This window comes from Lepisma saccharinum, chromosome 7 (genome assembly GCF_977018435.1).
Source record: "Lepisma saccharinum chromosome 7, izLepSacc3.1, whole genome shotgun sequence".
Lineage (NCBI taxonomy): Eukaryota > Metazoa > Arthropoda > Insecta > Zygentoma > Lepismatidae > Lepisma > Lepisma saccharinum.
This window is the reverse complement of record NC_139235.1, coordinates 34,580,075-34,593,450: the sequence shown is the minus strand read 5'-3', so window position 1 is coordinate 34,593,450 and position 13,376 is coordinate 34,580,075. Positions and strand designations below refer to the sequence as shown.

The 13,376-nt window shown below is 39.1% G+C and overlaps 1 protein-coding gene across 1 annotated transcript in view; it reads left to right on the top strand.

Annotated features, from left to right (window-relative positions):
• Vps16B (Vacuolar protein sorting 16B) overlaps positions 1–13,376 on the top strand; it is a 50,080-nt gene that overhangs the window by 12,097 nt on the left and 24,607 nt on the right. Inside the window, exons 4-7 of the mRNA XM_083125849.1 lie at positions 3,308–3,415; positions 6,339–6,418; positions 7,505–7,654; positions 12,483–12,619. Coding sequence (XP_082981975.1) covers positions 3,308–3,415; positions 6,339–6,418; positions 7,505–7,654; positions 12,483–12,619 — 475 coding nt within the window. The remainder of the gene's footprint in view (positions 1–3,307; positions 3,416–6,338; positions 6,419–7,504; positions 7,655–12,482; positions 12,620–13,376) is intronic.

Genomic DNA, 13,376 nt, shown 5'->3' with positions numbered 1-13,376 from the left:
AATAATAATAATAATAAAGAAAGCATAATATTATTGTCTGCACATAACACAATCCCATTTCATAAATAATAAAACTACATCCCATATTATACATACATATTGTACAACGTGAAAATGTTGTGTAAATACAGAGAACATAGTACTGCAGAAAATTTTCCCTTGAGTTCTTTAGAGGATTTACAAAGGAATCGAATGGAAACCAATCCCCTATCTGTCCTATAGGAGATACACTGAGGTACCTGAAAGCACGGGCTTTCAACCATTGCAGCGGGGGCGAGGGGCAAGGGAGGTAGAGGCAGAAATCTTCCCTTTTCCTTCGGAAACTCGTTTCTACCTGGTACTGCTAAGGCGGAAGAAGAGCGAGCTAGGCCAGTTTTGTCCGCGGATCACACCGAGGGACGAGAAGCACGTGAAAAAGAAAGTGTTGCATATGAACTGTGGCTTTAACAAGGCAATAAATATTGTGATTTGAAAATAATTAGAGATGTGAGATTGATTTATCTATCTCTGCTAGACTAGCTACTCCTCAGTGCACGTCACTGGGTTTAGAACCCCTGTTATAGACTCATCTGTGCTAACAAAATGGGTTAGGTTTCATAACTCTACCATTCTTGGTTTCCGAGATATTAAATGTTATGTAGTGTAATGACATTTGCTATATACATACAAGGCAAGTTTTATTAGAAAACAGTCTCGGGTTCGATACCCGGTGGAGGCACATGGTAGTTTGAATCCCACTTTAAACTGTAGGTCTAGTCCCAGTTAGCCTTACTGTGCATAAAGTGGACTTTAAACACAACTCAATCAATCATCAGAACGCAAAGTTGACAGGCATTCAGTTGTTTGTACTAGAGTGAAGCCAATATTTAGTTACTGCTTACAACTTTCAAGTGCTGGCCTAGTCTACAGAGTAGCAAGGCATGGCTCATTATTGTGAAAAAAATGTTTTACAGAAACATATGAACCCTTCATGAGCATGGCCTTATAGCCTTGTGTATGCTAAACAAAATAATGTATAATTCATAACTAGGGAGTGTATTTTTAAGTGCTTAATTTTTTATTACTCACGTGAAATTTTGTATTTCCGCGTTGCACAATTTAATGGTTATTTCCGATTAATTACGAAGACAATCTGTCTTTATTTGCTAAGGGTACGGCGTCTGCAGTGAAGATGGTACCGAGTCACTGCTTTGTTTGTTTCCGGGCAGCGGTAGTTGTATTTTCTCTCATTTGGCGGTGCTGGCATGTGTGTCCTGGCTTGCGTTGTCTGCTGTGCAATTGTGCAATGCGGAAATAAAAAATTAACGTGAGTAATTTTTAATCCACACTTCGCACATCCATCATTAATTTTTTATGTTCTAAAACAGTGGAAATATGTGGCTAAAAGTAACAAATATGCCATTGAAAAACTATCAAAGAACTAAATAGTGACGGCAGGACATTAGATGCTTGTTGCATTCTATTCCTTACAATTAACAAGACACATTTTCAAATTGTCCATTTAAAATGCATGGTGGTTATCTCTGAATTGTCTTCCGAAAACAACCTTTCCACATCACACATAGTCAGATGTGAACATTTAAAGTGAGGGATGCCATACACACTTACATCATCAATATCACCTACATGTTCACTCTCCAGAACCTGAGCAATGTTCACTCTCCAGAACCTGAGCAACTTTACAAATTTTTTTGGTAACCTGTTGTTTTTTTTCTGGACAGATTTTGGACTTTCTTTCTAAGCACTTGCATGAGTGTCCCTGATAGAGAGTTCAGTTTCTTTTCAACTGCACTAACGTCCTACAATGTTTTGCAAAGCAGTTGTGTGGAATTTTTCAGTTTTTTTAATCATGCCACACAAGAAACTTAGATTTGCCGATTGGAACCTCAAATCATTTTGTAAAAATCCATCTTTCAATAAATATTGAAGTATTGCAATGTATGACGTGTTAGCTTTGTCAGTGTTAGCTTTGTCAAACTCATTGACAACACTGGCAAAAGATTCAAAATTATTTGTTGTGGAGTCCAGAATAAGACAGTATTTTACTAATTTACCGTGTGTTTTATATATTTTATGTGTTAACTCTAAAACATGTGTTTACACAAAGAATTTGGAAATTTTATTTTGTCTGGAATGTCTAAAATTTGTACATTTTATGCTCTTTCGCCAGAAATATGTGCTAAAGGTATGCATTTTTATGTGAAATAAGACTTGCAGATTACATTGTAACCATATGATCAGCACTCCTACAGAGCTTGGCCAACTTCCGAAGCAACAGGAAAAGAAAATGTTTTTAGGAAAAAAGAAAGAAGAAAAGAAGGAATCTCTCTCTCTCTCTCTCTCTCTCTCTGTCTCTCTCTCTCTGTCTCTCTCTCTCTCTCTTTCTCTTTCTCACTCTCTCTCTCTCTCTCTTTCTCTTCCTCTCTCTCTCCGGTCTCTCTCTCTCTCTCAAGAAGAGAGAGAAAGAGAGAGAAAGAAGAAGCAAACTTTACCTAAAAAATCCACTCCCTATTTATAACATTACCATTATTAGTTTCCGAAATAATGGTTAGAGCAGTACATTGTACATAATTTTCAAAATTCGCACTGAAAAGACTGGTATTGAGGCTAATGCAACATCCATTGTATAACTGATTCTTTTTTGTTTAAAAAAAATTAACCATTGTTATAACTGTATCTTTAATCAAAGTAAAAATGAATGTCTGATGAAGGGAGTGTGTTCTCCGGAAACGTCACAATGAAAAACTGTGTTTTTATGCTTGTAATAACCGTAGACTACAAGAGAAATAATTGATACACTTATCCCATCGTTTTATTAGTCCCTCAAAACCTGCTGCATAAAAGTCTTTGGGTTGCTGTTCCAGCTACAGTTGCAACTCACGTTCATCTTCATCATCCGCTAAATGTTTGCCCCCACCACGTGCACACTTTTCGGAATTTCAAATGCATTTATGCTGTAGGCTAAACAATGAGAACACCCTAATGCAGTTGCTATGCTGTCTATCGTCACTTGCCTGTCACTTGAATCATCTCCTCCATCTGTACCATCTCCACGTACAGTCCTCGAGCACAGTCACAATTTTTAAGCTGAGCTGCCCATGCGTGCGTCTGCTATCGAGCGACTGCTAACTGAATATCATCAAGCTGGATTGTGCTGCCACCTAATGACACATTTAGAAACTACTCACTATTATTTTCAGCTATCCCACATCAGTTTGTGATCTATTCACTGACTTCCTCATGTAATATTACTAGAGTAAAATTTGACACTTTGAGAAACTAAGTTGCTGTTTGCATTTCCTTTCAGGGTCATTAGGAAGGTCCCCATACTCAGTAGAGGAGGTGAGATCGGATGATGGACAGGGAATCTCCAAACATTTGCATGCCATTATCTCAGAGGAAACTCTTCATCGCAGTAAGTGATAATTTGGATCATACTTTGTATGGTTGTTTTCAATGTCGATGCCAAGAAATACTATACTTTATCCATGGAACCTATGGAGCAAAGCTGCAGAGCAGGTGGGGGGGGGGGGATTGAGTCGGCAGAGCAAAGCAGTACATGCTGCTATGAAGGCTGGTAACCGCAGTCACTTTCCCCCCTCCATGCAATCCCATTCCCCTCTCCTGTTCATAGGTGGAGCCTACTGGTGCAGACTTGTTTTCACTTGCTTGCTCCAGTAATATCCAGGACAGAGTATAAGGCTACCAAACCTAGCTGACTTAACTTATACCAACCCAGCCAATAAAAACACTCAGAGGAAATACAAAATTGACCATCAGGAATCTTTCCTACCAACGTTAGGTGATTCTAATATTTTCTCATATTTTTGGTACTTCATGAAGTCCAGAATTCAGGGTAAGACCTCATCTATTTTTTTTTCAGTGTTGTGTGAGAGATTTCTTGTCCTCAATTCAGGAAGGAAAAAAGGAAATTTGTCCCATTCATAATTCCTTTCTGAATCATTCTAAATTTCATGAAACCATGAATCAGAATTGAGGATTGCACAGATGTTAGAATGTTTATTCATTTAGATACTTCTTTAGAAACAACTACACATGGGACAGTCAATTTGGTCTGAAAGCTCCCTAAGAATCTCAGACTTCATACTGTTTGACAGCGTAGTACAGTGGGATGCATAAGTATCATGAAGCAAATTGTCCATCACCATGCTTATGCTCTTTGTTTTGAGCCTCCCCAATGGCGCAGTGGTGGTGTCGTTGCCTTGTAATCAAGGGATACTCGGTGGAGGCACATAATGGTTCGGATCCAACTTTAAACTGTAGGTCCAGTCCCGATTAGTCTTACTGTGCATAAAGTGGACTTGAAAACCAAATCAACCAATCGATCAATCTCTCTGTTTTGAAACCCACAAGAATTGAAACAAAACTCCGAACAAGCTTACAACCTCTGCACCAGCATACTTAAAAATTTATTCCTTAAAAATGCACAGGATAAAAGAAAATATTTAAGAAAATTGTTGTGGCCAATTTGCTGAGTAATAGTTGTGCATTCCACTGTACAGTATGCAGATAATCTAGGTTTAAAATGAATTTTGGATATTGGGCTCCAAAAAGCTATTACAACATGAAAGAAGTCTTCGGCAATTCTCCTAACACATAGTGAAAAATGAGGAAATAAGTGAGAATACTTCATTTCTGTAGTTAAGCTTATACAAATGCATAATGTTTATTGATTCTCATCAGTATGTTTGGACATTTCCTAGCAAGATTAAATTTATATTCGTATGTAAAGAGGTCAATTTTCCCATTCCAAAGTTGACAGCAGAATTAATCATTGTCATGGGATTTTGCATAACGCACAGGATAATGGAGACTGTGGAAACTGTTATCTTATGATTTGACATGCACAGAAGTACTACGTTGAAATTTCAGCGAAAAATACAGGCTCGACCGGGACTCAAACTTAGGTGTCTGGCACATCCTGCCGTTGCTCTACTAACTGATGTACCGAGCCAATTCTAATTTTACCTGATAATAGGCAAAACAGCGAGAGCAAAAAATCAGACAAAACCAGAGCTGGCTTTGGAACACAGTTAATATGGCAATGGCACCATATGCCAGAGACCAGGGTTTGACTCCTGATCAAGTCTGCATTTTACACTGAAATATCTATGTCAAAACTTCTGTGTTAAATAAATTCTACAATTTTGTGCTTGAGTCTCACATTTTGCACTCGATTGTGCGTTGACAAAGAAAAAGAAGGAAAATCTATCTTTCTAACACCTTTGAAAAGAAAAGAAAAGCTTCAGTGTTTGTAATCTCACATTTCATGTTTCTATAACGAGTGAAATGAACATGTCCCAGCTCTGAATGAGCCAAATTGAAATTCCAGCTCTTATTCAACAACCAAGGGACTGTTTGAACTCATAAGGAAGATTGCACACCAAATGACAAGTGATGTATTTTTCATGTTACTTGAGGATTTCACCAATGAAATGCAGGCTTGTGTTACCTGTCATGCTGCTACTTTGCTGTTGATTGGTTCATTACCAAGTAACATGTCACATGCTGCTTGTAACTTTATGACTCCCCCCAGGTAATTTATCTCTGTGGAAGGCAAGATACGTGCAAAAGTCTTACCACGCAGTATGTAGCTGAACTGGACTCCCATTTTTCCTCAAGCTGTAAACTACACATGTAGTGAGAGCTACTTGACCAATAATATTCTTTGCTCAATTGGGCACACCAAAATCTATTCAGCTCTCAAGTTTTCTTTTACAACAAATGTATTATGTGGTTAACAATTGAAACTACAACCCACATTCAAAGATTTCATAAACATTCAATTAACAAGAATTCTAACAAATACCACACCAATGTTTAAATTAATAACCAATAAATAATAACATGGACATTGCCTACAATTTCAGTGTTCCCCCCATGTACATATTAAGTGGTTATAGCAGGAAACTAATTCTGTACTTTAATCGGATCGGAAGTAACACCTTTGACCATACCCAGTGTAAGCTAATGGAATTTTAGTTGACTGAGGAGCTCAATAACATAAATTAGATAGGCTAATGCCCTTAATTATTTCATAGTTTAGTTTTTAATACTTAACTGCTATGGAAATTTCCCCAAGTGTAAGTTGCTTCATGACTCCGAGACCAAGTGGTTGAGCAAATTTTCTTTCTCGGACACGAGGCCTTGAGATTATGTAGCGTGTCACGTCAGAACATGTGATGTGAGTGTTGCCAAGTTGTTTATAGCACAGCTATGAAATTGGAGCAGGGAAGGGATAACTTTTTCTGTGAAATCTCCCTAAGACCACTCATCTGTTATCAACTCTTATCCTAGCACATTTTCTTTCCTTCCAGTATTGACTGCAGAGGTGCCACAGCCTAAAGGTACTACAGACAAAGATGAACTCTTCAAGATATATAAACGTAAAGTGGAGGTAATGTTAATTGTTACAAGAGATAGTTTTAATTTGTGGATATTGCAATATGGATGACAATAAAATGTCACTTTCACTTTACCTTTTAATGCACATTTGTTCATTATTGTTTGGGTCTGAATTTTTATGTGGTTACATTTTTTCCCCTTTGTATGTGGCAGTGCACAAATTACAGGTGTTGATGTATGATGTGCACTCCTGTTCAAGTAAAGTGGCACATTTTATGGGGTTGAACAGTTGAAATATGTTCCACTTTATGTGAACAAGAGTGTACATGAATTTCGTATCACTTTTTTTTTTTTGCTTATTTTCAGGTACATTACACTTTTTTCTGTTTAGAGAACAATTTTTTTTACATAAAATGTGATATTTACGACATTTAGTAATGCACATTTATTTGTGGGATTGACACTTAAAACTAAAAAAATTGGTAATTTTTTATGTTTTCATGACAGACATATTTCCACTTAATCTTTTATAAACTGTGAAAGTCACACCACAGAAACCAAGGTTCCGTGTGTAGTTTGTTTTGTACTGCTGCCATATTTATAAAATAATCTCTGCAAGAAGAGGGCCAGTAGTCATCCAAATCCCGTCATACTGGAAATACTTGCCAGAAGGCAGAAGTCTTTAATTTTGTTATTAATCAATGTTAACTTCACAAAATAATACATTGTTGTTTTATTACTGTTGCCTATTTGTCATACACAACTGTCACTTTTTTCCTATGTTTATGAATGGTATTATTTAACATTCAAATTCAAGACTTTCATCTTCCCATAAGTGTTTCCTACATGGTGTTATTTGGGCAAATTTCTTCAATATTCACCCCATCTCTTGTAGATAATTGGAAAGTGACAGTTTTGGGCTCAATTTTGTTTTTTTGAACTTCCTTTGTTTCTATCTTTTTTTAGAATCATAAATTTTAATCATGTGATCAAGGCCAATAGTGACCTGGTTCTCAAGAGTTATTACAAAAGTACACAGGATATATAAATCTTTGCCAGTGTGTATCTAAATGCTGTAACAGCTTTCTGTTGTCACGAGGAACATCATAATCTGACCATTGTAAATATTTACCTCCAGGAAAGATGGATCCCACCACCTGTTGAAGACACAATTCATAGCATTCTTCTAGGGCAGTCATACTCCTTGGAACTGTATCGTACGTACAAGCATAAAGTGGACTTGCTAGATGCTGCCATTAAGGTTGGAGATGGAAATGCAATATTGATTGTAAGTACCCTTTGGCTGATTAAGTAAATTTGTGTATCAACATTGTAATTGTATTAGAAGAAACATTAGTGTTCCAAACAGGAGCATATATTCTAGGCTAGCGAGGCTAACTGCGAAGGCTGAAGCCTAGAGAGTAAAATACAGAACAAAAGATCGATTAGCGATTGTGGATAAACTTACTCATTTCAATAAGAGGATAATGGCGATTTTGAAGTTGGCAACCTGAACTCTTGGGAGTTGGCAATCTGAACTCTTGCAAGTTGGCAATCCGAACTCTTGGGAGTTGGCAACTCGAACTCTTGGAAGTTGGCAACCCAAACTCTTGTGAGTTGGCAACCCAAACTCCTGGGAGTTGGCAACCTGAACTCCTGGGAGTTGGCAATCTGAACTCTTGCAAGTTGGCAATCTGAACTCTTGCAAGTTGGCAACCCGAACTCTTGGGACTTGGCAACTCGAACTCTTGGAAGTTGGCAACCCAAACTTTTGGGAGTTGGCAACCCAAACTCTTGGGAGTTGGCAACCCAAACTCATGGGAGTTGGCAACCCAAACTCCTGGAAGTTGGCAACCCAAACTCTTGGGAGTTGTCAACCCGAACTCTTGGGATTTATCAACCTGAACTCCTGGGAGTTGGCAACCCAAGCTCCTGGGATTTGGCAACCTGAACTCCTGGGAGTTGGCAACCCAAACTCTTGCGAGTTGGCAACCTGAACTCTTGGGAGTTGGCAACCTGAATTCTTGGGAGTTGGCAACCTGAATTCTTGGGAGTTGGGAACCTGAATTCTTGGGAGTTGCCAAGCTGAATTCTTGGGAGTTGGCAAGCTGAATTCTTAAGAGTTGGCAAGCTGAATTCTTAAGAGTTGGCAACCTGAATTCTTAAGAGTTGGCAAACTGAATTCTTAGGAGTGGGCAACATGAATTCTTAGAAGATTGCAACCTGGCTGCTGTTGGGAAGGCAATGTGGCTTCCTTGAAGATGCTACGAACAAGCAAAATGGATGAGTCTAATCACTTAAAACGGGGGTTTAGGTGAGCCTAATCTTCTCCCTTCCTCCATAGCCTAGGACCATATGTCATAGTGAGGTAGTCCAGGTCTGGGACTCAGCATACACCACTGGTTCCAAAATAATGTTTACACTCTTTGAATGTTAATAAACAGAGAAACTCTTAAAGATGACTTGACTGGACTTTTTGTATTTGAAGCTGTAATGTGTACATTGAATGTGTGTGAGCACGTGCAGGCATTCTGTTGTTTTTACTTACATGAAATTTGGAATTTCGTATTTCCACGTTGCACAATTTAATGGTTATATCCTATTAATTTCGAAGAGACTCTGTCTTCATTCACTAAGGGTACGGCATCTGGAGCGGAGGTGGTATTGCGCCACTGCTTTGTTTGTTCCCGGGCAGCAGTGGTTGCACCTTCTCCCGTTTGGCAGCGCTGGCATCGTTGGCTGTGCTTTCTTCTTCCTGTAGTCAGGTGGCGCTGCCGGGCAGTGATTGGGGACTGGGTCGTGGTGCAGTTCCTGTTCCCCACGTGGCTGCATGAGGTTCGAGTATGCGCACCGCATCTTTTCTTTTCTGGTCTGGGAGCTTTTGGAGATTGGGGTGCCAAGTCGGGTGTGCCTGTCCATTGTCCAGGTTCAGCGCTGCTTTCTGTTTGATACTAGCATGGATTTCTTTGACAGTGTTTTCTATGTCAGAGCCGGTTTGGTGAAGTATGGATGTCGAGGAGATGGTGTGGTTTGTGGAGTGGAGGTGTTGCTTTTAGTTCCATCATGGCCCACCAGGTGGTAGGCATTAGTGTATACAAAAATGACAGAGGTGAGTAATTTTTCTTTCAAGAATTTGTAAGAAGTATCAAATATCCACCCAGATCTCTTAATTTAACAACACCATTAGATTTCTTCCTGTGATAAACTGTGAAGAGCGAAGTGTATGCCACAAAGCCACGGACACTGGATGGCATGAGACATGCGATTGAGGCTGCCTGTGCTTCTTTTCCCGTGGAAACCATATTTGTTGTTTGTCGATCTGTTCAGTGTTGCAGACAACGTATTGCTGCCTGTGCCAGTCATTTTGAACAAAGGCATGTGACACCATAAAGAGCTCATAGTTGTTATTAGTGTTCCTGTCATTAACGTTCAAAGAGTGTAAACATAATTTATGACACTCTATATGTTCTCTATGCCTATGTCTAAGAGATGAAAAAAGATGACCTTAGTGTAGATACGTGGGAAGTTACACCAGAGTATGAAAGACTCCAGTGGGTGGCATAAAGACCACAAAGTAGTACCCTTATTATCTATCTGATAATCTGATATTTGATAATCATTTCTTTTATTTGTATTTTGTTTCTGCCACCTTTGGCTAATTTCGAAAATAAGAATGAAAGCTGATTGGAAGAAATTGACGAAGACACACTCACAAGGAACACCCATGCTCGGGGTAGGACTCGAATGATAAACTTTAAAGATCATTTCTAGATAGCCAAATGACGTTATGTTGAACCATGACAGCCATTACACATTTTTTTACAGCTGTGGTATCTAGAATGGTTCTCCTTTTAGTACTGCTGTTCAAGACTCTGCACGCTGGCTCGTGAACAAACGTGAATTCGCAGGTTTCAGTCCCAGTCTGGTCATGAATGTTCCGTTTGAATGTCTCTTCATCAATTTCATCTAATCACCATTCACTCTCATCATCGTAGTTAGCTAAAAGTGGTAGACAAGGTATGTAAAATAATGCAAAATACAATACACACCATGCAGATATCAAGATAAACTGTTTTTATTTTGGCTGTTATATTAGGGTGGATCAAATGAAAAGGCAACAGTGGATGTATTGGGTTATATTTATGTAGTGTGTGGTGACAACCCTGTGTAGAGGTCGAGCAGGAGGTTAGGAAGGAAACCCCTACTGCATAATGGACTCGCCCTAGATAGTCCTCGTATGCCTATGCAGTCGGGCAGCAGTATCATCCGAGAAGTTGAGCATGGAGGCAGTCAGTCAGTACTTCACCTGTGGCAGTGGTTTTTTTCCCCAGCAAAGAAGAGCTTCGTATGGGATTGTCTATGCAGCATCTTCTGTGATACCATGCTGAGGACAATTTCCTGGAATGGCTTGTGGCAGGTGATGAATCCTGGACTTCCAACCCAAAAGCAAACGACAAAGCCAACAACAGTGGGGACATCCGAGCTCTCCACCGCCGAAGAAGTCCAAGATGGTGGAGAGTAGTGGCAAAGTGATGCTGACATATTTTTTCGATCATGAAGGACCCCTTCTCCTTGAGTTCCTGGACGATGGTCAAACGATCAACGTGCTGCTTGTTTCTTTAGTGCCCTCCTCCGCTTGCGCCCAGCAATCAAGGCCAAACGGCCCAGCCTGTCATCCTCTGGAGTTGTTTTGCTGCATGACAACGTGAAGCCACATAACGTCAGCTGTTACAAAGTACACAGTGACGTTTGGGTGGACAGTGTTGGAACACCCACCGTATTTCACTGATCTATCACCATGCAACATCCATGTCTTTGGTCTGTAGATAAAGGCATTGAAAGGTCAACGCTTCCACTCGGACAATGAAGTCATGAACAATGTTCGCAACTGGTTCCGATCTCGGCCAAAAGAGTTCTACGAGCAAGGTATTCACCACTTGGTGAAACACTGGGACAAGTGCTTGTGTAACTTTGGAGGTTACGTTTGAAATAAACCTTGTTGATTTCATTCTGTGGCCCCTGTTCCGTTTTCATTTGATCGACCCTCATACATTGCTTTTCTCGCTCTAGTGTAATTGCAACAACAATGATGATGAATAATGAAGATTGAGGCTCTGGCATTTGGACTTGCATCCAGAATAATCCTGTAAGGGGTTCTGTTGTTCTGTGTTTGACCTTATATGTGCTGACTGCTGAGTGCCCCTTTACAGGCTCAGCTCTTAACTAGTGTAGAAGATTTTATTCTTGGAAACAGTATAATTTTGGTTCTTGTGAAGGAATCTGTGATACTTAGTTTTAAAAATTGAGTGAGAAAGTTTTTAACATACATGTTTTATATTCTTGTTAGGACCCAGTTCTCAGTTTTGTTTTAGCTACGGGGCTTATCCCCATATTGTGTGACAGGCAAAAGAAGCCTGTTTTCTGATGTGCCTATAACATAAAAATCAAATCGAATCAAATATTTTTCTCAGGATTTGAACTTATTATCCGTACCAGCTAACTGTAGACCAGGTGAACGAGAACAAGACTCTGCCCAAGTAATGACACAAGACAGCTTCACCGTGAACAGTGACAGGAACGGGATTGTGTAATGGGCGATGGGAGTCTTCCTGATTCCCCCCTTCGATATGCAGCGTTGCAAACTTTTGAAAAGGATAATACCGAACGCACATGTCAAACGGACCGTATTTTTGTCTCCAGGTTCGTACGATTGGTTTAAGAATTTCTTAGGGAAATATTAGGGATAAAACTGGAAGAGCAAATTTTGACAAGCCATGCATTTAGCCTACGGACTAAGGTCTGGACCGTATGTTGGCAACACTGTGCTTTTACCACTCGATTTTCCTCCTCTGCCGATATGCGCAGCTCTACTCTACAGTTAGATGGGACAGGGTTCTCTGGCATCATAGCACTCAATACTAACTATTCTGCTCAGCAAGTTCAAGGTAAACAAATATGTGTGTATGAGTACACATTTATTGGACCCATTTAATAATCAGTGCATAAAATATACTAACTGGAGACTAGGACAGTCTTGTATGTACACTGTTTATTTTTGTAAGAAAATATGCAAGTTGAATGTATACTATATTGCTCATATATATATTTCTTTTTAGGTAGTCTTGTTCCTTTCCAAATCACTTAAGAAGCCATTATTCAACCAACTTCTGTTGGAGAGAGAAGTGGCTGCAGATCACTATGTCAGTTACCTAGATACTAGGTATCAAGTCTCTGAGCTTGTGGACCTGCTAGTGTAAGTTTTGCATATCACAGTTCCTTATTTAATGCCACACCCACAGAAATAGTATGTGTGTACTCAAAAATGTGTTGACATGAACATTCACAGTCTTAGACTAAAGTTACAAAACATGACACAAATATGAAATTTTTGTCAATCCTGATGCAGTACTAATATAAACTATAGATGTGATAAAACATTGAAAGTTCTCCATGAAAAGCCAAAATGAGCTTTAGTTTATCTCTCTAATGTAAATAACACTCTCGCCGATAAACTTAAAATACAATTTTTAGCATGTAATTTATATCACGACATAAGCAGGAGAGTTGCAAGAAAAGCCAGCGTTTTTGCATGGATGTTTTTCTCCTCAATATTTATATACATATTTTGTTAGTTCTATTTTTAAGACCACTTCATGCATGTATAGGGTAATCAGGACAGCATACAGTTTACATTGGGTTCCAAAACCACTATGTGTCTCCATTGGGCATTGGCATTCAATATGATGACATTACCACTACACCATTGGGGAAATCCTCACATTTCAGTAGGCTTATGAACTATATCTAATAGTATGGAGTAATTTTCAACACTTGAACTTGACTAAGCTCATAAAACAAAACATTAGAAAATAGTGCTACATCTTTTAACATATATATGAAATATATCTTCAATGAAACTATTCTTTGTAACATAGATGGGTCCAGAAATTTTTTTTCTGGGATGGGCACAAATCATTAGAATATGGGTTGTAACACTGGGGAAATTGGCC